Here is a 25712-nt window from a genome sequence, read left to right on the forward strand (position 1 = left end):
AAGTCTTAGTGGACGTCCATGACATGCGGAGTCCCTCAAGGCTCAATTCTTGCGCCACTCCTGTTCAACCTGTATATGCTCCCAATGAGCCAAATAATGAAAAGAACCAAATTGCTTACCACAGCTATGCAGATGACACACAGATCTACTTAGCCCTATCTCCTAACGATTACAGCCCCATTGACTCCCTGTGCCAATGCATTGATGAAGTTAACAGTTGGATGTGCCAAAACATTCTTCAGTTAAACAAAGACAAAACTGAAGTTATTGTCTTTGGAAACAAAGATGAAGTTCTCAAGGTGAAGGCATACCTTGACGCTAGGGGTCAAACAACTAAAAATCAAGTCAGGAATCTTGGTGTGTCTCTAGAGTCAGACCTTAGTTTCAGTAGTCATGTCAAAGCAATAACTAAATCAGCATACTATCATCTCAAAAATATTGCAAGAATTAGATGCTTTGTTTCCAGTCAAGACCTAGAGAAACTTGTGCATGCTTTCATCACCAGCAGGGTGGATTATTGTAATGGACTCCTCACTGGCCTTCCCAAAAAGACCATAAGACAGTTGCAGCTCATACAGAACGCTGCTGCCAGGATTCTGAGCAGAACCAGAAAATATGAACATATCACACCAGTCCTCAGGTCTTTACACTGGCTCCCAGTTACATTTAGGATTGATTTTAAAGTATTATTACTGGTATATAAATCACTCAATGGGCTAGGACCTCAATATATTGCAGATATGCTCACTGAATATAAACCCAACAGATCACTCAGATCATTAGGATCACATCAGCTAGAAATACCAAGGGTTCACTCTAAGCAAGGAGAGTCTGCTTTTAGCTATTATGCCAGCCGCAGCTGGAACCAGCTTCCAGAAGAGATCAGATGTGCTCCTACAGTAGTCACATTCAAATCCAGACTCAAAACACATCTGTTTAGCTGTGCATTTACTGAATGAGCACTGTGCCACTGTGTGTCCGACTGTTTTACTGGATTTTATTTTATTCTATATTCTAAACTGTTTCAATTATTCTTATTTTTTATTCTTATTTTAATCTCTTCTATGTAAAGCACTTTGAATTACCATTGTGTATGAAATGTGCTATATAAATAAACTTGCCTTGCCTAATGGAATTTTAAAATTAATAAAACATTTAAAAGGTAGCCAATTTAATGATAATAAAATTGGACTTATATTTTCATATTTCTTGGTTCTAGTAAGCACTCTGGCAGCTGCATTTTGAACTATGAAGTTACTTTATTGAACTTGCAGTATATCCTCCCAGTAGTGCATTACAATAATATAGTCTTGAGGTCATGAAAACATTAATTCAATAATTGTTTTGAATTTCAAATGACAGATTGGTATCAAATAACACCTAAGTTCCTTGCTGTAGAAGAAGACGTAACAGTACATCCATCGAGAGTCCTATTATATTTTAGCGGTCCGATAATTAGTGTCACTTTTAATCAGAATTGAGTAGAAAGACATTTCTGGCTATCCAGTCTTTGATTTCATTGATAGACAATTTGGAGAATTGTGAATTTTGTTGGTTTTAGAAGAAATATAAAGTTGGGTATCGTCTGCATAACAGTGGAAATTTATTCCATGATTCCTGATAATATCTCCCAGGGGAAGCATGTATAAGGAGAAAAGTAGAGGTCCTGAAACTGATCCCTGTGGCACTCATTGCATAACTTTTGTTTGATTTTAAATTTCCTTGTTTACACATACAAAGTGGTAGCGGTCTGCTAAATAGGACCTAAACCATGCTAATGCAAGTCCATAATTCTCCAACCTATTCAAGAGAATGTCGTGATCTATCGTGTCGAATGCAGCATTAAGATCTAAAAGCACTAGAAGAGAAATGCAGCCACGATCAGATAAGAGCAAGTTATTTGTAACTCTGATAAGTGCAGTCTCTGTAATGAGATGGGGCCTAAATCCTGACTGAAACTGTTCATATATTCCATTTCTCTGTAGAAATTAACATAATTTGGAGGACACTACTTTTTCTACTATTTTTTACATAAATGGTGGATTTTAAATCGGTCTGTAAATAGGAGGGAGTAGACCGACCGCCCGGATGCGGTGAATGGCCGCCGTCCGCGAAGGCGAGTGGGGACTGGACTCCTCGACTGCCTGGAGCGATGGAGCCGCTGCCAGGGGCGGAGGAGTGTCCTGCCATCCCCCAGAAACGCGGAGGGGTCGATGAAAGACCGCAGTCCACGAGGGAGGAGGAAGTGTTCCCGACTGCCTGGGCGTAGAGCGCTGCCAGGGCGGAGGAGTGTCCCCACGATCGCCAAGAATGCGGAGGGGCATTCTGACCGCCGGGGTCGTGGAGTCTGACTCCGGTCCGCCGGGAAGAAGCGGCTGTTGTCCGCCTGAGAGGGTGGAGAAGTGATCGAGGACCATGCGACGGTGTATCGGAGAACCGGCGAGTAGGTTTTTTTTTTTCATCTCTCTCTCTCTCTCACTGCCACTCTGCATTGGCCTTTTCCCTCTCGTTTAAATTTTAGGCTATTTTTGAGGGGTACTACACTGTTACAGGAAGTACCCCCATTTTTATTATTTCTGTTTCCCTCCCCTTGTCCCCTCCCTCGTCCAGGTAGATGGGGATGACCTGCCGGCAGACCAGGATTAAAGCGCGCCCTCCCCCAGGGAAAGGGGCTCCCCAGCCTGAGAGAACGAGGGAGGAATGTGCCAGGGTGGAGGGCGGGGCCGGATCGTGATTATACACACCTGGTCCCTTATCAGGCTAATTAAGCCTCCGAGAGGGATAAAGGCCGATGGCAGACGGTCGTGTGACGAGAGAGAGAGATAGTTTACGGACATGTCCGTCATGTGTGTTTGTGTCTTTTTAGTTATTCATTAAAATATTATTTATATTATCAAGCCAGTTCTTGCCTCCTTCCCATTGAACCCTTTTACAACCTCTTTTAAGAGGTTTTTTGGTATTGGATCTAACAATCGTGTTGTGGCTTTTGAATTCTTGATACGTTTTCTTCATGACCAATGACGGCAAAGGATTGAAGTTCTCATGAGGAAAATTATGAGACACCATTTTGCTGAGGTGCTGTGACAGTTGATTGCATATTTCCAATTTTATTTCTAATTATTTCAATTTTATCAGGAAAGAAATTCATGAAGTCATAACTATTGTGCTGCGATGGAATATCTGGTTCTGGTCTTTCCACGCACCACAAAATACCTAAATTTTTTTACTCTTCCACTTACGCTCCATTATCAGAGTTGCTCTCTTGAGAGCATGAGTGTGATCATTGTTCCACGTTGCAAGTTTTTTCCCTTTTTTTCTCCCTTTAATCGAAGGGGCTGACACTATCAAGAGTGTTTGAAAAGACTGCAATTATACTTTCTGTTATTATATTAAGTTATTTTATCCTTTTTAAAAGATAAAATTCCTTTTTAAAATATCCAGTAATGCAGCATTCTGGATTTAATTAATATTGGAATCGCAAAATAGCCTTCAATGATAAATCTGCATTTAAAATTGTCTGCATCGACTGCCTCAGTTAGCACAAGCTAATGGTACCCTCTAACGGCTGTGTGTGGGACACTGAGATGACGCCATCGATATAAGATGATCCAATGTTTATCATATTAAAATTCAACTCGTGAAGCTTGTCTAAATGATCGCTTTCTAAATGTTGGCTATAGATTTCATAACTTCTGTTTGGGTGGTTTTGTGCTCATCAACAATAGCTATTTGTTTGTCAAGAATTATTGGAAACACTTCGCAATAGGGTTTCATTTGTTAACATTAGGTATCATGAATAAACAAAATAAGCATTTATTAATGTTTGTTAATAAATATAATATGTTTTATTGTTAGTTCATGTTTGTTTTTAGTGCATAATCTAATGTTAACATATAGATTTTATATATTTGTTGAAATTAAAGGGTTAGTTCACACAAATATGAATACATTTTATAAGCGGGTGCTATCAGGCTTTTGCTATTTAATGGTCCAAAAGGCAATAAAAGTAATCCGCACAACTCCAGTCGATCTATTAATGTCTTCTGAAGCAAATCGATACGTTGGTTTAAGAAACAATTAAATGTATTATAAATGTAAATCATTATTGTTGTTATTTTGCAAGGTCTGAAATCTTATGGATTACTTCTCCGTTTTCTTTATGTAATTTTTGGAGCTACATTGTTTTGGTCACCATTCGCTTGCATTGTATAGACCTACAAAGATGAGATATTATAAAAAAGTGTTCTGCTGAAGAAATAAAGTCATACACATCTGGGATGACATGAGGGTGAGTAAACAATGCAAGAATTTTCATTTGTAGCTGAACTATCCGTACAGCATGCTACATGATTTTTTTATTTTTTGGGTGTAGGTTCCAGGTAAACCCAAAATTTTTTGCTTGTGTTTTACGTCGATAAAGTTAAAGAACCCCTTCCTTAAATGCAACTTTATGCAGCCTAATCATATAAAACAACTAATAAAAAGCTTATGCTGTGTTAGTCAACGTATACATACACTGGTGGCCAAAGGTTTGGAATAATGTACAGATTTTGTTCTCATGGAAGAAATTGGTGCTTTTATTCACCAAAGTGGCATTCAACTGATCACAATGTGCAGTCAGGACTTTAATAATGTGAGAAATTACTATTACAATTTGAAAATAAATGTGCAGAACTTCTTGAACTACTTCAAATATTTCTCATCAAAAAATCCTCCATGTGCTGCAATGACAGCTTTGTTATTGTTATTCTAGTTGTCAGTTTGTCCAGATACTCCGGTGTATTCGGTGGAAATACTAGACATATTCCGTCATCGACAAACTTCCCATTGAGGAAAGCAGAAACTAATAAGGAGGTGGCAGAAGATTTAGGATGGGGAGATAACAGGCCACCTTTGTGTGAGGAACAGTGTTGACACCATCATTAGAGTTTATTTAATTATTGTGGTTCATTTAAGAGCTTTGGCTGAGGGGAATTGAAGTGAATATGTTATGTAACTTATATAGTGCTTCATTTTTCATTTCAGAGCTTGACAGGTTCCCTTTGAACACATTTGATGGAAATGTGAGGCTAGGATAAAAGTTTGACGTATATTGTAACTATTTCCCGCCAAACGCATCAACACTCCAGTCCAGTAGGAGGCGAGAAAATCACCAGAAGTTGTTTTGCAAACCGCCATTTATCACGAAGAAAGAACAGTTTGAGCTCTCAATCGGTACGTGTGCAATTTGTTTATTATTTTTGAGATTTATAGTTTCGTGTGTGTGTGTTTGTTTTATATACATGTACTTTTTCTGTCTTTGGTGTTTTTATGATCGTAAATAAGATTTTTATATCATTTAAGCATCTGGAGCATTGTGAATTTGAGTGTTTTTATTGTGTAATGTGTTGTTGAAATCAAACTGAGGTAAATTATGTTACATTACTGACAAATGAGCTCGTTAAATCCGGCTGTTTGTAAATTATTTCAATGAAGGCTATTATATGTTGAATAAAGCTAGCTATGTGCTAATATCAGACAATATTTCAGGAAAATGAAACCCAAACACAAAGCACACATTTATATTGATATAATCTGTTATTTAACAGCTGTTCTTGTGTTTAATAATGTTTTTGAGTGTGATGAATGTCAGTCCATTATAATGAGGATGTTTTTGTGTTCAGATGTTCATCATGAGAGAGCAGGTGGATGTGATCTGCTGTAAATCAGTAGGAACTGATCTGTCCATGCTGGATATTGATGATTTCATCACAGAAATCTCTCAGCTGAAGAAAGAGGTGACGTCACTGGAGACAAAACTGATGGAGAGAGAACTGTATTCATCCTGCACCTGTTTTGAGCGAGTTAAAGTTGAGATTGTAAGTAAGTTTCAAATGATGTGATATGACTGTGACTCTGTGATGATGAACGGTACAGATGTGATTGTGTTGTGTTTGTCAGGAGCTGGAAAAGGTTTCCTGTCAACCTTCAGTGTGTGTGACTGATGGGACCTCCACAGAATGTCAGGATTCAGTGTGGAGCGGCAGAGATCAGTCCACACCACAGCAGCTGCTGGACAAACTCTCTGAACAGAGATCCAGAGACACACAGGACTCACAGCTCACTTTACTCTGTTCTACTGATGCTCAGGAGAGTGTGTGTGACAGTAATCAGGGTGATCAAACCTCCACAGAGTCTCTGACTTCTGTCTGTAACGCTGGAGAACAGCAGATGCTGCAGACACCAGTGAAGATTGAAGTGAAGCAGGAGGAGATAAAAGAAGAAATCACAGCAGAGGAACAACAGAGAGATGAAGATGATGATGAACAGCAGACGTTGCAGACATCAGTGAAGATGTGTTCAGTGAAGCTGCTGGACTGCAGGAATTTGATGAAGATGAGAGTAGAAACCACAACATTGGATCATGAGAGTGATGATGATGATGATGAAACCACAACAGAGGAACAAGAGTGTGATGAAGATGATGATGATTTTATTCCCTCAGGTATTTTTCTTCCTTTTAATGTTGTTTTACATTTTGAAGAAATGTCTGCATTAATAAGTTCCTTGTTGTTTTTATGGTTGTTTTAGAAGTGCTTAGTTGTATTTTTAAGGGATAGTTCACTCAAAAATGAAAATTATCTCATAATTTACTCGCCCTCATGCCATCCCAGATGTGGATGACTTTTTTGTTTTTCTGCAGAACACAAAGATTTTTAGAAGAATAACTCACATAAAGGTAGCATAAAAGTAATCCATAAGACTCGAGTGGTCAAATCTACATCTTCATGAGTGATATGATTGGTGTGGATGAGAATCAGCTCAATATTGAAGTCCTTTTTACTCTTAAAAATACATTTATTCTAGACCTCCTATGTGCATTCACGGTCTTTTTGCCAATTCACAATCTTCACACTTATTGCCACCTACTGGGCTGTTGTGCAAATATTTACTATCATTTTCCTTTTCTTTCTCATCCGTGCACAGATTTAAGATGAGATTGGTCGATTTAGGTGGGCAGCCGATCGATCGGTGCATCCTTAATCTTTTTATTGTTTATTAAGTCATTACATTTTCTGTGGTGTCAGTGACTCTGGAGTAAAGTTTCTGCTTATAGTCTTAATTTGTTATTTTAATTTAAGGTAGGGCTCGACATTGACAATAAGGACTGCCCAATGGCCCGGGCCAGTGCTGCATTTATAATGTTTGTGCAAATGGACCACAAGTGAGAGAACAAAAAGCAAACAAATCTTAATAAGCACTCGGAGACAAGCGAACTTGATTCTTTTTAGCTTGCAAAGACACGAGAGCACATAATATATTGAACGCTGCAAGGAACAAGAGCGTGCAGATACCGAGTGTGACTCAGAAATCACGTGTTTCATTCTCGATCTTTCTCCTCAACAGTTCCCTGTTACTTTTAACTGTTTTGTCTGATGATATAATGGCTAATATCAATAAAACATTGATCACATACTGTCCATAAGTATGTTGGTATGTCATTTAGATGGAAGTAATTACTCAGTAACAGGAATCTCAAAACTTGAGCAAATCCAGCGTTTTCTTCTGTTGGAGCGCTCGTGTCATTCGCAGAAGCATGTATTTAATCAGTTTCTGTGACTCATGAATGTTGCATATATCAGTCTGTGACACTGTAAGCAGGCGATACGAGCCGTGTAAACTGAAAGCTGTCAGGAGATTTCTTCTCGATGGATCCGCACAAGCGCTTGAGAGCAACTTCAAAGTAGAAGAGCTTTACATGTGCTGCTGTAAATGTTAATGTCGTGTTCATTGTGCTCAGTATGTTCAATTAGTTTGATTCTGTGTTTTGTGAGAAAATGTGATTGTTAATGTACCATTACTGATAATTACTGTTGTTATTGTCCTCTATTATATTAGCATTTTTAAATCTGCAAATACAGTTTTATTATAAAAGTACAATAAACTTCTGTCTACCAAAATATTCAAAATATTTTTATCTCATGAATATTTTATGCAATTTTGAGTAAATATAGTGCTAAATAAAAGTAATATGTTTTCAGCAATTTTATGTAAATGTTATTATATTAAGATTTGTGAGATATCATCATTATATCGGCCTATCGGGCTCCCCTTCTCTCTAGATATCAGCATTGGCCATAAAAAAAACATTTCTGTCGACCACCAAACACCGCTAATATATCAATTTACAATAATTAAAAAAATCTTAATATTGAATCGGCATTTCAATATCTTTATAACGAATCAGGAGGCAATTCCCACCCCTTATAAAGACTGGACTTTTGTTGTGTTCTGACCTTAAATTGGGGTTTAATTTAATTTAATTTTTATATTTGTCAATTTCTTGTGCTCATTGTAGAGCTGATGAACGAGCAAGATGAACCTCTAGAGCTGAATGAAGTGGAGGAGAAACTTCAGGATCATAAACATCATGATTTAATACCTGGAGAAAAATCTTTGAGTGGCTCAAAGACTAAGAAGAATTTCTCACCAAAAAAGCCTCAAAGAAGAGCAGCCAAAAATACTTTAACCTGCTCTCAGTGTGGAAAGAGTTTCAAATATAAATGCCAGCTTAATATACACATGAGAATTCACTCTGGAGAAAGACAATTTGAATGTGATCAGTGCGGTAAAACATTTGTTTTGGCAACATACCTACAAAAACATCTGAAAACGCACACAAATGAGAAGCCTTACAAATGCTTTTCTTGTGGAAAACGTTTTTCATGCCAGTCCTATTGTAAAGAACACCAGAAAATACATACCGGTGCTGGGGTTCATATGTGCTTTGAATGTGGGAAGATCTTTATTACAGCCGGAGACTTGAAACAGCACCAAAGAATTCATACTGGAGAAAAACCTTACAAGTGTTCACACTGTGGAAAGAGTTTCCCTTGGTCACAGAGCCTGAAAACACACGAGAGAATTCATATTGGAGAAAAACCTTACAAGTGCTCACTCTGTGGAAAGAGTTTCACTCAGTCACAACACCTGAAAAAACACGAGAGAATTCATACTGGAGAAAAACCTTACAAGTGTTCACTCTGTGGAAAGAGTTTCCCTTGGTCACAACACCTGAAAATACATGAGAGAATTCATACTGGAGAAAAACCTTACAAGTGTTCACACTGTGGAAAGAGTTTCCCTCAGTCACAAAACCTGAAAACACACGAGAGAATTCATACTAGAGAAAAACCTTACAAGTGCTCACTCTGTGGAATGAGTTTCCCTTTGTCACAACACCTGAAAATACATGAGAGAATTCATATTGGAGAAAAACCTTACAAGTGCTCACTCTGTGGAAAGAGTTTCCCTTGGTCACAACACCTGAAAATACATGAGAGAATTCATACTGGAGAGAAACCTTACAAGTGTTCAAACTGTGGCAAGAGTTTCACTCAGTCACAACACCTGAAAAAACACGAGAGAATTCATACTGGAGAAAAACCTTACAAGTGTTCACTCTGTGGAAAGAGTTTCCCTTGGTCACAACACCTGAAAATACATGAGAGAATTCATACTGGAGAGAAACCTTACAAGTGTTCACTCTGTGGAAAGAGTTTCAGTCATTCACAACAACTGAAATTACACGAGAGAATTCATACTGGAGAAAAACCTTACAAGTGTTCACTCTGTGGAAAGAGTTTCAGTCATTCACAACAACTGAAATTACACGAGAGAATTCATACTGGAGAAAAACCTTACAAGTGTTCACACTGTGAAAAGAGTTTCCCTCAGTCACAACACCTGAAAAAACACGAGAGAATTCATACTGGAGAAAAACCTTACAAGTGTTCACACTGTGGAAAGTGTTTCCCTTGGTCACAACACCTGAAAAAACACGAGAGAATTCATACTGGTAAAAAACCTTACAAGTGTTCACACTGTGAAAAGAGTTTCCCTTGGTCACACAGCCTGAAAACACACGAGAGAATTCATACTGGAGAAAAACCTTTCAAGTGTTCACAATGTGGAAAGAGTTTCTCTCAGTCACACAGCCTGAAAACACACGAGAGAATTCATACTGGAGAAAAACCTTTCAAGTGTTCACTCTGTGGAAAGAGTTTCACTCAGTCACAACACCTGAAAAAACACGAGAGAATTCATACTGGAGAGAAACCTTACAAGTGTTCTCACTGTGGAAACAGTTTCTCTTGTTCACAACACCTGAAATCACATGAGAGAATTCATACTGGAGAGAAACCATAACACATGCTTTTGATTTGGGAAAAGTTTAAATGCAGCAAGTAATCTATATACACATGTAAAAAGGTTTTGCCCAAGTAGTCACAGTGAGAAGACAACATCTTCATGTCCAATGATATCGAGTAAATAGTTTGAAATACAGATAAACCCAAAGATTACATTTTCTTCCAAAAGAGCTGCATCATCTAAAGCACATTCAGATCGCCAGCCTGTTGTTGATTCCCTGCAGAGGTGTGGGATGGTGTCTTGAGAATTCATACTGGAGTAAAACCTTACAAGTGCCCCGCCCCCGACATAGGGGTATAAAAGGGAGGCTTTCGCTCTGCTTCGACACTACACTGTGGTTCTGTGTTTGTCCTATGTTGTTTTATGTAGCACCATGGTCCTGGAGGAACGTTGTCTCGATTTGCTGTGTACTGTACTAACTGTATATGGTTGAACGACAATAAAATCCTCTGTAATGTGATGGGGCCTAAATCTTGACTGAAACTCTTCATATATTCCATTTCTCTGTAGAAATTAAGCTAATTGGGAGGACACTAGTTTTTCTAGTATTTTTGACATAAATGTTAGATTTAAAACGGTCTGTAATTAGCCAATTCTCCAGGATCAAGCTGTGATCTCTTAATATGCGGTTTTATAACTGCCATTTTAAAGATTCTTGAGACATGCCCAAAGGATTGTGAGTTAATAATATTAAGAAGAGGTTCTGAGATTACAGGGAATACCTCTGTGGCAGGGCCGGGTCTTGATTATACACACCCGGTCCCTTATCAGGCTAATTAAGCCTCCGAGAGAGATAAAGGCCGATGGCAGACGGTGGTGCGACGAGAGAGTGCTATTTTTTGCTCTATCGCTTTTATATTTTCATATTTTATCTCCTTTTATCAACTCATTTTAACTTAAACAAATCGGCACAGTGCTCAGAAGCTTGGACTACTACAAAAAAAAAGCAGAATTCTTTTATCCGACCAGCCTCCCACTGAAAGTTTTCATTCCAGGGAAGGGAAAACACAACTGCCTACATTCAAAAGGATAAGAGAAAATGCCTCTTCTGGAATCTACTTGCTGCACTAACTGCCACAGACTTTTACAAAGGATTGCAGTTCTTGAAACAAAGTTATTTACAGGACCACCAAACCAGAGGGAACACACAACAGAGCTTCGTCATGGACGCCCTCAGCATACAGCCGGTGAGTCCCATGAATCTAGTGCTCCTCGACAGGCCATACTGAGTGTAGAGAAACAAGCCGATCGACTTACAAATCGATGGCAAAAACAGGGAACAAGACCAAATGGCACTCGAGACATCAGATTGTCACGAGCATCTCATATTGCCGCAGTAGCATCCTCTACCCCAGATACGGCTCTGACAAGGATTGCAAACACTGGTTTCCTACCACCGCCTATACATCTTGAGAACAGATTTGAAGTATTAATGAATGAGGAATTCCCAAACGTGATGAATGTGATCGAACACAGACTGAATCAGCCAGTAGCTAACATTGATGTCAACTGGCCCTCAAGGTCGAGCAGACAGCGGCATTCAGCTCAGAGCACAGCCGAGCCCAGGATAGTGGGTGACTCCATAATCAGAAACATTAGCAGCAGGGATACAACTACATGCTGCCTTCCACAAGCAACAACCTCGGATGTAAACAGGGAACTTCAGAACATTCTGATGAAACATAAGACTTCAAATCGACTCATCATTCATGTGGGGAAGAATGATATTCTTAAAGAGCATATTAAACTCCTTAAGAAGGATTTCAATGAACTTTTTGAAACACTTAAAAGACTGAAAGTTCAAATATTCATCAGTGGACCACTTCCAGCAAGAGGAACAAACAGGTTTTCACGGTTGCTTGGGCTTAATACATGGCTGCAAAAAACCTGCAATATAAAAGGAGTGAACTTCATTGACAACTTCAATCTTTTCTGGAGTCAGAGGCAACTGTTTCGACAGGATGGCCACCACCCAAACAAACTTGGTTCAAGAGTGCTAAAGGACAATATCTACTTCTCCCTCAATCATCCTTCTGCAGTGTGTGCCAATCCACTCAATCTGAATGGCACACACACACCTGGACACAGTATGAATAACCACAGGACTTCACTTCAGCACCTGAATGGACAAGGACAATGATAACACAAGGACAATGATAACACCACTCAGCCACAACAATTTCTGCTCATGGACACAATCTCATCTGAGCCCTGCCCACAAAGTTCACCACAGACAGACTGTGACATATTAGAACTGCTCCAAGATTCAGCACCCAAGGACGACTTTCTGGAAAACACCCAGGGAAAACAGGACAGCATATTACAGCCTCCAATAACACTAGAGCAACAGCCCCTCTCACCAGACACGTTATCCCTCTCTCCAGCATCTCCACATCTGTGTTTCTCAGAGAAAATGGAAGAACTGGTTTATGCTGGAACCAAACTATCCCACTCTTTTGCTGCAAGCCCCCAGATATCAAGCAAAAACATCAGGCCCCTCAAGCACCTGCGGGCCCAGCTCGCCCTCCCCCTCCTCCTGTGAGAGCTCTTCGACCTCTGCCACAATGCCAGGGCTCACACCCTCCTCCATCTGCTCGAGGTGAACCAAAAACAACTGATACCAGCTCTCAGTGATATGTGTTGGGTCCCCGCTATGATAACAGTAACTTTCTCAAATGTTTACCAAACAAGCGGGAACCCAGTGTGCCTGTATCTTCCTCTATTGCTGTTCGATTACATGATAGAAAGTCTAAGGCCTTCAAAAGCCGTTCAGCAAACCCATCTAATCTGGTGCCTATTACACGCCAAACTAAGACTGCTGTGGGGACAAAAACTGTTAAGTTGGCACTTTTAACATCCGCTCACTTAAAAATAAATAACTTCTAGTCAATGACTTAATAAGCACATACAACCTGGATTTTATGTTTCTAAATGAAACTTGGCTAGAAGACAGCTGTAATGCAACAGTCCTTAATGAAACATCCCCTCCTAACTTTACTTATTTGAGTGTCTGCAGAGAAGGTAGGAGAGGTGGGGTTTAGCTGCTCTCTTTAAAGATGTCTATCAATGTAAGCAAATATCATTTGGGAATTACCCGTCTTTCGAATATCTGGGTAGTGTGTTAAAAGTTGCTCCATGCATTTTACTTATCATTATTTACAGGCCTCCAAAATACTCTCCAGCCTTCGCTGAGGACTTTACAGAACTGTTATCAACAATTACCTCAGAGTTTGACTGTTTTGCCATTTGCTGGAGACTTTAACATTCACATAGATAATGCAGAAACCAATATGACAAAAGAAATCATAATCGTTTTAAAAACTTTTGATCTGACTCAGCATGTACATGGACCCACACACAATCATGGACACACTCTAGATTTACTTATCAGTAAGGGTCTAAACATTTCATCGATTGTTATTAAGGATGTAGCACTGTCTGATCATTTCTGTGTTTTCTTTGATATATTGATCTCTCCTGCCATTGAAGCTAGATCTGTGTCTGTCAAGAAGAGATGCTTAACTGAGAACACTAGTGTACTATTTATGAAGGCTATATCTTTAACACCAAGTATATCTGCTGACTCTGTTGATTTTCTCCTTGATTCTTTTAACTCAAAAGTTAAAAGTGTAATTGATGATATTGCTCCTGTGAAAGTCAGGAAGAATAGTGGCAGACAAAAAGCACCTTGGAGAAACTCAACAGCAGTGCAAAATATGAAAAGACAATGCAGAAAAGCAGAGCGCATGTGGTGGAAGGCTAAACTTGTAGTCCATTATAACATCTACAAAGACAGCATCCATGCTTTTAATATGGAACTAGGCAAAGCTAGACAGACTTTCTTCTCGAATATTATAAACAGCAACTTAAACAACACACGCACTCTTTTTGCGACTGTAGAGAGACTGACAACCCCCTAAGCCAGATTCCCAGTGAAATGCTCTCAGACAGCAAGTGTACAAAATCAATAATATCAAAAAGGTCATCAGCACATCCTTGAGTTGTGCTGGGGTCAAACAAATCAAACCACAACCTGAGAAAGTAGTTACTATGTTTGATGTCAAAGAAATTGATGGCAAAATGTTGGAAGAAACCGTACAGCACCTTAAAACATCAACCTGCGCCCTTGATGCACTTCCCACATCTTTTTTCAAAAGTGTGTTCAACTGTTTAGAAGCAGATCTCCTAGAAGTGATAAACTCCTCACTTCTCTCTGGGAGTTTTCCAAACTCCCTGAAAACTGCAGTTGTCAAGCCCCTCTTGAAAAAGAGCAATCTGGATAAGACCATATTAAGCAACTATAGACCGATCTCAAATCTTCCTTTCATAGGCAAGATCATTGAAAAAGTTGTCTTCAATCAGCTGAACAAATTCTTGAACTCAAATGGATACTTTGACAATTTTCAATCTGGTTTCCGATCGCATCACAGCACAGAGACAGCGCTCATAAAGATAATAAACGATATTCGCTTAAATACTGATATAGGCAAATTATCAGTACTGGTACTACCCGACCTCAGTGCTGCATTTGACACTGTCGATCACAACATACTTCTTGACAGGCTGGAAAACTGGGTGGGGCTTACTGGGATGGTCCTAAAATGGTTCAAGTCATACTTAGAAGGAAGAGCTTATTATGTATAGCGACCACAAGTCTTAGTGGACATCCATGACATGCGGAGTCCCTCAAGGCTCAATTCTTGCGCCACTCCTGTTCAACCTGTATATGCTCCCAATGAGCCAATAATAATAGAACCAAATTGCTTACCACAGCTATGCAGATGACACACAGATCTACTTAGCCCTATCTCCTAACGATTACAGCCCCATTGACTCCCTGTGCCAATGCATTGATGAAGTTAACAGTTGGATGTGCCAAAACATTCTTCAGTTAAACAAAGACAAAACTGAAGTCATTGTCTTTGGAAACAAAGATGAAGTTCTCAAGGTGAATGCATACCTTGACGCTAGGGGTCAAACAACTAAAAATCAAGTCAGGAATCTTGGTGTGTCTCTAGAGTCAGACCTTAGTTTCAGTAGTCATGTCAAAGCAATAACTAAATCAGCATACTATCATCTCAAAAATATTGCAAGAATTAGATGCTTTGTTTCCAGTCAAGACCTAGAGAAACTTGTGCATGCTTTCATCACCAGCAGGGTGGATTATTGTAATGGACTCCTCACTGGCCTTCCCAAAAGACCATAAGACAGTTGCAGCTCATACAGAACGCTGCTGCCAGGATTCTGAGCAGAACCAGAAAATATGAACATATCACACCAGTCCTCAGGTCTTTACACTGGCTCCCAGTTACATTTAGGATTGATTTTAAAGTATTATTACTGGTATATAAATCACTCAATGGGCTAGGACCTCAATATATTGCAGATATGCTCACTGAATATAAACCCAACAGATCACTCAGATCATTAGGATCACATCAGCTAGAAATACCAAGGGTTCACTCTAAGCAAGGAGAGTCTGCTTTTAGCTTTTATGCCAGCCGCAGCTGGAACCAGCTTCCAGAAGAGATCAGATGTGCTCCTACAGTAGTCACATTCAAATCCAGACTCAAAACACATCTGTTTAGCTGTGCATTTACTGAATGAGCACTGTGCCACTGTGTGTCCGACTGTTTTAGTGTATTTTATTTTATTCTATATTCTAAACTGTTTCAATTGTTCTTATTTTTTAATTTTTTATTCTTATTTTAATCTCTTCTATGTAAAGCACTTTGAATTACCATTGTGTATTAAATGTGCTATATAAATAAACTTGCCTTGCCTAATTGAATTTTAAAATTAATAAAAAATTTAAAAGGTAGCCAATTTAACGATAATAAAATTGGACTTATATTTTCATATTTCTTGGTTCTAGTAAGCACTCTGGCAGCTGCATTTTGAACTATGAAGTAGTAGTGCATATTGCAGTACATCCTCCCAGTAGTGCATTACAATAATATAGTCTTGAGGTCATGAAAACCATTAATTCAATAATTTTTTTGAATTTCAAATGACAGATTGGTATCAAATAACACCTAAGTTCCTTGCTGTAGAAGAAGATGTAACAGTACATCCATCGAGAGTCATATTATATTTTAGCGGTCCGATAATTAGTGTCACTGTTTAATCAGAATTGAGTAGAAGGACATTTCTGGCTATCCAGTCTTTGATTTCATTGATACACAATTTGGAGAATTGTGAATTTTGTTGGTTTTAGAAGAAATATAAAGTTGGGTATCGTCTGCATAAGAGTGGAAATTTATTCCACTGGGAGGACACTACTTTTTCTACTATTTTTGACATAAATGGTGGATTTTAAATCGGTCTGTAAATAGGAGGGAGTAGACCGACCGCCCGGATGCGGTGAATGGCCGCCGTCCACGAAGGCGAGTGGAGACTGGACTCCTCGACTGCCTGGAGCGATGGAGCCGCTGCCAGGTGCGGAGGAGTGTCCTGCCATCCCCAGAAACGCGGAGGGGTCGATGGAAGACCGCAGTCCACGAGGGGAGGAGGGAAGTGTTCCCCGACTGCCTGGAGCGGTAGAGCCGCTGCCAGGGGCGGAGGAGTGTCCCCACGAATCGCCAAGAATGCGGAGGGGCATTCTGACCGCCGGGGGTCGTGAGTCTGACTCCGGTCCGCCCGGGAAGAAGCGGCTGTCGTCCGCCTGAGAGGGTGGAGAAGTGATCGAGGACCATGCGACGGTGTATCGGAGAACCGGCGAGTAGGTTTTTTTTTTTTTTCATCTCTCTCTCCTCTCTCACTGCCACTCTGCATTGGCCTTTTCCCTCTCGTTTAAATTTTAGGCTATTTTTGAGGGGGTACTACACTGTTACAGGAAGTACCCCCCATTTTTATTATTTCTGTTTCCCTCCCCTTGTCCCCTCCCTCGTCCAGGTAGATGGGGATGACCTGCCGGCAGACCAGGATTAAAGCGCGCCCTCCCCCAGGGAAAGGGGCTCCCCAGCCTGAGAGAACGAGGGAGGAATGTGCCAGGGTGGAGGGCGGGGCCGGATCGTGATTATACACACCTGGTCCCTTATCAGGCTAATTAAGCCTCCGAGAGGGATAAAGGCCGATGGCAGACGGTCGTGCGACGAGAGAGAGAGATAGTTTACGGACATGTCCGTCATGTGTGTTTGTGTCTTTTTAGTTATTCATTAAAATATTATTTATATTATCAAGCCAGTTCTTGCCTCCTTCCCATTGAACCCTTTTACAACCTCTTTTAAGAGGTTTTTGGTATTGGATCTAACAATCGTGTTGTGGCTTTTGAATTCTTGATACGTTTTCTTCATGACCAATGACGGCAAAGGATTGAAGTTCTCATGAGGAAAATTATGAGACACCATTTTGCTGAGGTGCTGTGACAGTTGATTGCATATTTCCAATTTTATTTCTAATTATTTCAATTTTATCAGGAAAGAAATTCATGAAGTCATAACTATTGTGCTGCGATGGAATATCTGGTTCTGGTCTTTCCACGCACCACAAAATACCTAAATTTTTTTTACTCTTCCACTTACGCTCCATTATCAGAGTTGCTCTCTTGAGAGCATGAGTGTGATCATTGTTCCACGTTGCAAGTTTTTTTCCCTTTTTTTTCTCCCTTTAATCGAAGGGGGGTGACACTATCAAGAGTGTTTGAAAAGACTGCAATTATACTTTCTGTTATTATATTAAGTTATTTTATCCTTTTTAAAAGATAAAATTCCTTTTTTAAAATATCCAGTAATGCAGCATTCTGGATTTAATTAATATTGGAATCGCAAAATAGCCTTCAATGATAAATCTGCATTTAAAATTGTCTGCATCGACTGCCTCAGTTAGCACAAGCTAATGGTACCCTCTAACGGCTGTGTGTGGGACACTGAGATGACGCCATCGATATAAGATGATCCAATGTTTATCATATTAAAATTCAACTCGTGAAGCTTGTCTAAATGATCGCTTTCTAAATGTTGGCTATAGATTTCATAACTTCTGTTTGGGTGGTTTTGTGCTCATCAACAATAGCTATTTGTTTGTCAAGAATTATTGGAAACACTTCGCAATAGGGTTTCATTTGTTAACATTAGGTATCATGAATAAACAAAATAAGCATTTATTAATGTTTGTTAATAAATATAATATGTTTTATTGTTAGTTCATGTTTGTTTTTAGTGCATAATCTAATGTTAACATATAGATTTTATATATTTGTTGAAATTAAAGGGTTAGTTCACACAAATATGAATACATTTTTATAAGCGGGTGCTATCAGGCTTTTGCTATTTAATGGTCCAAAAGGCAATAAAAGTAATCCGCACAACTCCAGTCGATCTATTAATGTCTTCTGAAGCAAATCGATACGTTGGTTTAAGAAACAATTAAATGTATTATAAATGTAAATCATTATTGTTGTTATTTTGCAAGGTCTGAAATCTTATGGATTACTTCTCCGTTTTCTTTATGTAATTTTTGGAGCTACATTGTTTTGGTCACCATTCAGCTTGCATTGTATAGACCTACAAAGATGAGATATTATAAAAAGTGTTCTGCTGAAGAAATAAAGTCATACACATCTGGGATGACATGAGGGTGAGTAAACGATGCAAGAATTTTCATTTGTAGCTGAACTATCCGTACAGCATGCTACATGATTTTTTATTTTTTGGGTGTAGGTTCCAGGTAAACCCAAAATTTTTTGCTTGTGTTTTACGTCGATAAAGTTAAAGAACCCCTTCCTTAAATGCAACTTTATGCAGCCTAATCATATAAAACAACTAATAAAAAGCTTATGCTGTGTTAGTAAACGTATACATACACTGGTGGCCAAAGGTTTGGAATAATGTACAGATTTTGTTCTCATGGAAGAAATTGGTGCTTTTATTCACCAAAGTGGCATTCAACTGATCACAATGTGCAGTCAGGACTTTAATAATGTGAGAAATTACTATTACAATTTGAAAATAAATGTGCAGAACTTCTTGAACTACTTCAAATATTTCTCATCAAAAAATCCTCCATGTGCTGCAATGACAGCTTTGTTATTGTTATTCTAGTTGTCAGTTTGTCCAGATACTCCGGTGTATTCGGTGGAAATACTAGACATATTCCGTCATCGACAAACTTCCCATTGAGGAAAGCAGAAACTAATAAGGAGGTGGCAGAAGATTTAGGATGGGGAGATAACAGGCCACCTTTGTGTGAGGAACAGTGTTGACACCATCATTAGAGTTTATTTAATTATTGTGGTTCATTTAAGAGCTTTGGCTGAGGGGAATTGAAGTGAATATGTTATGTAACTTCTATAGTGCTTTATTTGACATTTCAGAGCTTGACAGGTTCCCTTTGAACACATTTGATGGAAATGTGAGGCTAGGATAAAAGTTTGACGTATATTGTAACTATTTCCCGCCAAACGCATCAACACTCCAGTCCAGTAGGAGGCGAGAAAATCACCAGAAGTTGTTTTGCAAACCGCCATTTATCACGAAGAAAGAACAGTTTGAGCTCTCAATCGGTACGTGTGCAATTTGTTTATTATTTTTGAGATTTATAGTTTCGTGTGTGTGTGTTTGTTTTATATACATGTACTTTTTCTGTCTTTGGTGTTTTTATGATCGTAAATAAGATTTTTATATCATTTAAGCATCTGGAGCATTGTGAATTTGAGTGTTTTTATTGTGTAATGTGTTGTTGAAATCAAACTGAGGTAAATTATGTTACATTACTGACAAATGAGCTCGTTAAATCCGGCTGTTTGTACATTATTTCAATGAAGGCTATTATATGTTGAATAAAGCTAGCTATGTGCTAATATCAGACAATATTTCAGGAAAATGAAACCCAAACACAAAGCACACATTTATATTGATATAATCTGTTATTTAACAGCTGTTCTTGTGTTTAATAATGTTTTTGAGTGTGATGAATGTCAGTCCATTATAATGAGGATGTTTTTGTGTTCAGATGTTCATCATGAGAGAGCAGGTGGATGTGATCTGCTGTAAATCAGTAGGAACTGATCTGTCCATGCTGGATATTGATGATTTCATCACAGAAATCTCTCAGCTGAAGAAAGAGGTGACGTCACTGAAGACAAAACTGATGGAGAGAGAACTGTATTCATCCTGCACCTGTTTTGAGCGAGTTAAAGTTGAGATTGTAAGTTTGAAATGATGTGATATGACTGTGACTCTGTGATGATGAACGGTACAGATGTGATTGTGTTGTGTTTTTCAGGAGCTGGAAAAGGTTTCCTGTCAATCTTCAGTGTGTGTGACTGATGGGACCTCCACAGAATGTCAGGATTCAGTGTGGAGCGGCAGAGATCAGTCCACACCACAGCAGCTGCTGGACAAACTCTCTGAACAGAGATCCAGAGACACACAGGACTCACAGCTCACTTTACTCTGTTCTACTGATGCTCAGGAGAGTGTGTGTGACAGTAATCAGGGTGATCAAACCTCCACAGAGTCTCTGACTTCTGTCTGTAACGCTGGAGAACAGCAGATGCTGCAGACACCAGTGAAGATTGAAGTGAAGCAGGAGGAGATAAAAGAAGAAATCACAGCAGAGGAACAACAGAGAAATGAAGGTGATGATGAACAGCAGACGTTGCAGTCATCAGTGAAGATGTGTTCAGTGAAGCTGCTGGACTGCAGGAATTTGATGAAGATGATAGTAGAAACCACAGCAGAGGAACAAGAGGGTGATGAAGATGATGATGATTTTATTCCCTCAGGTATTTTTCTTCCTTTTAATGTTGTTTTACATTTTGAAGAAATGTCTGCATTAAAAAGTTCCTTGTTGTTTGTATTGTTGTTTTAGAAGTGCTTAGTTGTATTTTTAAGGTATAGTTCACTCAAAAATGAAAATGATCTCATAATTTACTCGCCCTCATGCCATCCCAGATGTGGATGACTTTTTTTGTTTTTCTGCAGAACACAAAGATTTTTATTGGAGTAAAGTTTCTGCTTATAGTCTTAATTTGTTATTTTAATTTAAGGTAGGGCTCGACATTGACAATAAGGACTGCCCAATGGCCCGGGCCAGTGCTGCATTTATAATGTTTGTGCAAATGGACCACAAGTGAGAGAACAAAAAGCAAACAAATCTTAACAAGCACTCGGAGACAAGCGAACTTGATTCTTTTTAGCTTGCAAAGACACGTGAGCACATAATATATTGAACGCTGCAAGGAACAAGAGCGTGCAGATACCGAGTGTGACTCAGAAATCACGTGTTTCATTCTCGATCTTTCTCCTCAACAGTTCCCTGTTACTTTTAACTGTTTTGTCTGATGATATAATGGCTAATATCAATAAAACATCGATCACATACTGTCCATAAGTATGTTGGTATGTCATTTAGATGGAAGTAATTACTCAGTAACAGGAATCTCAAAACTTGAGCAAATCCAGCGTTTTCTTCTGTTGGAGCGCTCGTGTCATTCGCAGAAGCATGTATTTAATCAGTTTCTGTGACTCATGAATGTTGCATATATCAGTCTGTGACACTGTAAGCAGGCGATACGAGCCGTGTAAACTGAAAGCTGTCAGGAGATTTCTTCTCGATGGATCCGCACAAGCGCTTGAGAGCAACTTCAAAGTAGAAGAGCTTTACGTGTGCTGCTGTAAATGTTAATGTCGTGTTCATTGTGCTCAGTATGTTCAATTATTTACATTCTGTGTTTTGTGAGAAAATGTGATTGTTAATGTACCATTACTGATAATTACTGTTGTTATTGTCCTCTTTCTATTATATTAACATTTTTAAATGTGCAAATACAGTTTTATTATAAAAGTAGAATAAACTTCTGTCTACCAAAATATTCAAAATATTTTTATCTCATGAATATTTTATTCAATTTTGAGTAAATATAGTGGTAAATAAAAGTAATATGTTTTCAGCAATTTTATGTAAATGTTATTATATTAAGATTTGTGAGATATCATCATTATATCGGCCTATCGGGCTCCCCTTCTCTCTAGATATCAGCATTGGCCATAAAAAAAACATTTCTGTCGACCACCAAACACCGCTAATATATCAATTTACAATAATTAAAAAAATCTTAATATTGAATCGGCATTTCAATATCTTTATAACGAATCAGGAGGCAATTCCCACCCCTTATAAATACTGGATGTTTGTTGTGTTCTGACCTTAAATTGGGGTTTAATTTAATTTTATTTTTATATTTGTCAATTTCTTGTGCTCATTGTAGAGCTGATGAACGAGCAAGATGAACCTCTAGAGCTGAATGAAGTGGAGGAGAAACTTCAGGATCATAAACATCATGATTTAATACCTGGAGAAAAATCTTTGAGTAACTCAAAGACTAAGAAGAATTTCTCACCAAAAAAGCCTCAAAGAAGAGCAGCCAAAAATACTTCAACCTGCTCTCAGTGTGGAAAGAGTTTCATGTATAAAAGCCAGCTTAATATACACATGAGAATTCACTCTGGAGAAAGACAATTTGAATGTGATCAGTGCGGTAAAACATTTGTTTTGGCAACATACCTACAAAAACATCTGAAAACGCACACAAATGAGAAGCCTTACAAATGCTTTTCTTGTGGAAAACGTTTTTCATGCCAGTCCTATTGTAAAGAACACCAGAAAATACATACCGGTGCTGGGGTTCATATGTGCTTTGAATGTGGGAAGATCTTTATTACAGCCGGAGACTTGAAACAGCACCAAAGAATTCATACTGGAGAAAAACCTTACAAGTGCTCACTCTGTGGAAAGAGTTTCAATCATTCACAACAACCGAAAATACATGAGAGAATTCATACTGGAGAAAAACCTTACAAGTGTTCACACTGTGGAAAGAGTTTCAATCATTCACAACAACTGAAAATACACGAGAGAATTCATACTGGAGAAAAACCTTACAAGTGCTCACTCTGTGGAAAGAGTTTCCCTTGGTCACAACAACTGAAAATACATGAGAGAATTCATACTGGAGAAAAACCTTACAAGTGTTCACACTGTGGAAAGAGTTTCCCTTGGTCACAGAGCCTGAAAACACACGAGAGAATTCATATTGGAGAAAAACCTTACAAGTGCTCACTCTGTGGAAAGAGTTTCACTCAGTCACAACACCTGAAAAAACACGAGAGAATTCATACTGGAGAAAAACCTTACAAGTGTTCACTCTGTGCAAAGAGTTTCCCTTGGTCACAACACCTGAAAATACATGAGAGAATTCATACTGGAGAAAAACCTTACAAGTGTTCACACTGTGGAAAGAGTTTCCCTCAGTCACAAAACCTGAAAACACACGAGAGAATTCATACTAGAGAAAAACCTTACAAGTGCTCACTCTGTGGAATGAGTTTCCCTTTGTCACAACACCTGAAAATACATGAGAGAATTCATATTGGAGAAAAACCTTACAAGTGCTCACTCTGTGGAAAGAGTTTCACTTGGTCACAACACCTGAAAATACATGAGAGAATTCATACTGGAGAGAAACCTTACAAGTGTTCACTCTGTGGAAAGAGTTTCACTCAGTCACAACACCTGAAAAAACACGAGAGAATTCATACTGGAGAAAAACCTTACAAGTGTTCAGTCTGTGGAAAGAGTTTCCCTTGGTCACAACACCTGAAAATACATGAGAGAATTCATACTGGAGAGAAACCTTACAAGTGTTCACTCTGTGGAAAGAGTTTCAGTCATTCACAACAACTGAAATTACACGAGAGAATTCATACTGGAGAAAAACCTTACAAGTGTTCACTCTGTGGAAAGAGTTTCAGTCATTCACAACAACTGAAATTACACAAGAGAATTCATACTGGAGAAAAACCTTACAAGTGTTCACTCTGTGGAAAGAGTTTCAGTCATTCACAACACCTGAAAAAACACGAGAGAATTCATACTGGAGAAAAACCTTACAAGTGTTCACACTGTGGAAAGTGTTTCCCTTGGTCACAACACCTGAAAAAACACGAGAGAATTCATACTGGTAAAAAACCTTACAATTGTTCACACTGTGAAAAGAGTTTCTCTCAGTCACACAGCCTGAAAACACACGAGAGAATTCATACTGGAGAAAAACCTTTCAAGTGTTCACAATGTGGAAAGAGTTTCTCTCAGTCACACAGCCTGAAAACACACGAGAGAATTCATACTGGAGAAAAACCTTTCAAGTGTTCATTCTGTGGAAAGAGTTTCACTCAGTCACAACACCTGAAAAAACACGAGAGAATTCATACTGGAGAGAAACCTTACAAGTGTTCTCACTGTGGAAACAGTTTCTCTTGTTCACAACACCTGAAATCACATGAGAGAATTCATACTGGAGAGAAACCATAACACATGCTTTTGATTTGGGAAAAGTTTAAATGCAGCAAGTAATCTATATACACATGTAAAAAGGTTTTGCCCAAGTAGTCACAGTGAGAAGACAACATCTTCATGTCCAATGATATCGAGTAAATAGTTTGAAATACAGATAAACCCAAAGATTACATTTTCTTCCAAAAGAGCTGCATCATCTAAAGCACATTCAGATCGCCAGCCTGTTGTTGATTCCCTGCAGAGGTGTGGGATGGTGTCTTGAGAATTCATACTGGAGTAAAACCTTACAAGTGCCCCCGCCCCCCGACATAGGGGTATAAAAGGGAGGCTTTCGCTCTGCTCGACACTACACTGTGGTTCTGTGTTTGTCCTATGTTGTTTTATGTAGCACCATGGTCCTGGAGGAACGTTGTCTCGATTCGCTGTGTACTGTACTAACTGTATATGGTTGAACGACAATAAAATCCTCTGTAATGTGATGGGGCCTAAATCTTGACTGAAACTCTTCATATATTCCATTTCTCTGTAGAAATTAAGCTAATTGGGAGGACACTAGTTTTTCTAGTATTTTTGACATAAATGTTAGATTTAAAACGGTCTGTAATTAGCCAATTCTCCAGGATCAAGCTGTGATCTCTTAATATGCGGTTTTATAACTGCCATTTTAAAGATTCTTGAGACATGCCCAAAGGATTGTGATTTAATAATATTAAGAAGAGGTTCTGAGATTACAGGGAATACCTCTGTGGCAGGGCCGGGTCTTGATTATACACACCCGGTCCCTTATCAGGCTAATTAAGCCTCCGAGAGAGATAAAGGCCGATGGCCGACGGTGGTGCGACGAGAGAGTGCTAGTTTACGGACATGTCTGTTTGCATGTCTGTTTGTGTCTTAATATAAATAATTTTTTAATGAATAACTTATCAAGTCGGTTCTCGCCTCCTCCTTCCCATTGAACCCCTTTACACTGGTTCCGATACCCGGGAAGGAGGAGGGATGCCCGTTGCGGAGTCCTCGACACTGCAGTCCACCCAGGGGAGCGCCGCTGCCATTTTAAGTACTGTGGAGCTTGACCATTCAAAGTTTGATTGTAGTTAGATTGAAGAGACTTCCTGCTCAGCTACTGTTCGGACACTCTTGCTTACTGCTCCGCGCTTTGCTCTATCGCTTTTATATTTTCATATTTTATCTCCTTTTATCCACTAATTTTAACTTAAACAAAT

General features: G+C 38.9%; 1 protein-coding gene, 1 long non-coding RNA gene and 1 pseudogene across 2 annotated transcripts in view; 2 read left to right on the forward strand and 1 right to left on the reverse strand.

Moving 5' to 3' along the window:
• LOC127624975 (zinc finger protein 665-like) overlaps positions 1-5183 on the forward strand; it is a 45269-nt pseudogene extending 40086 nt beyond the window's left edge.
• The window catches only part of LOC127624944 (zinc finger protein 208-like), a 114194-nt gene that overhangs the window by 52270 nt on the left and 36212 nt on the right, over positions 1-25712 (forward strand). The window contains exons 3-5 of the mRNA XM_052099877.1: positions 5941-6484; positions 8339-10175; positions 22728-24500. Coding sequence (XP_051955837.1) covers positions 5941-6484; positions 8339-10175; positions 22728-24500 — 4154 coding nt within the window. The remainder of the gene's footprint in view (positions 1-5940; positions 6485-8338; positions 10176-22727; positions 24501-25712) is intronic.
• LOC127625052 (uncharacterized) overlaps positions 1-25712 on the reverse strand; it is a 33188-nt gene that overhangs the window by 2523 nt on the left and 4953 nt on the right. The window contains exon 2 of the long non-coding RNA XR_007968245.1: positions 12698-13413. This is a non-coding gene — a long non-coding RNA (uncharacterized LOC127625052). The remainder of the gene's footprint in view (positions 1-12697; positions 13414-25712) is intronic.

This window comes from Xyrauchen texanus, chromosome 31 (assembly GCF_025860055.1).
Source record: "Xyrauchen texanus isolate HMW12.3.18 chromosome 31, RBS_HiC_50CHRs, whole genome shotgun sequence".
NCBI classification, from domain to species: domain Eukaryota; kingdom Metazoa; phylum Chordata; class Actinopteri; order Cypriniformes; family Catostomidae; genus Xyrauchen; species Xyrauchen texanus.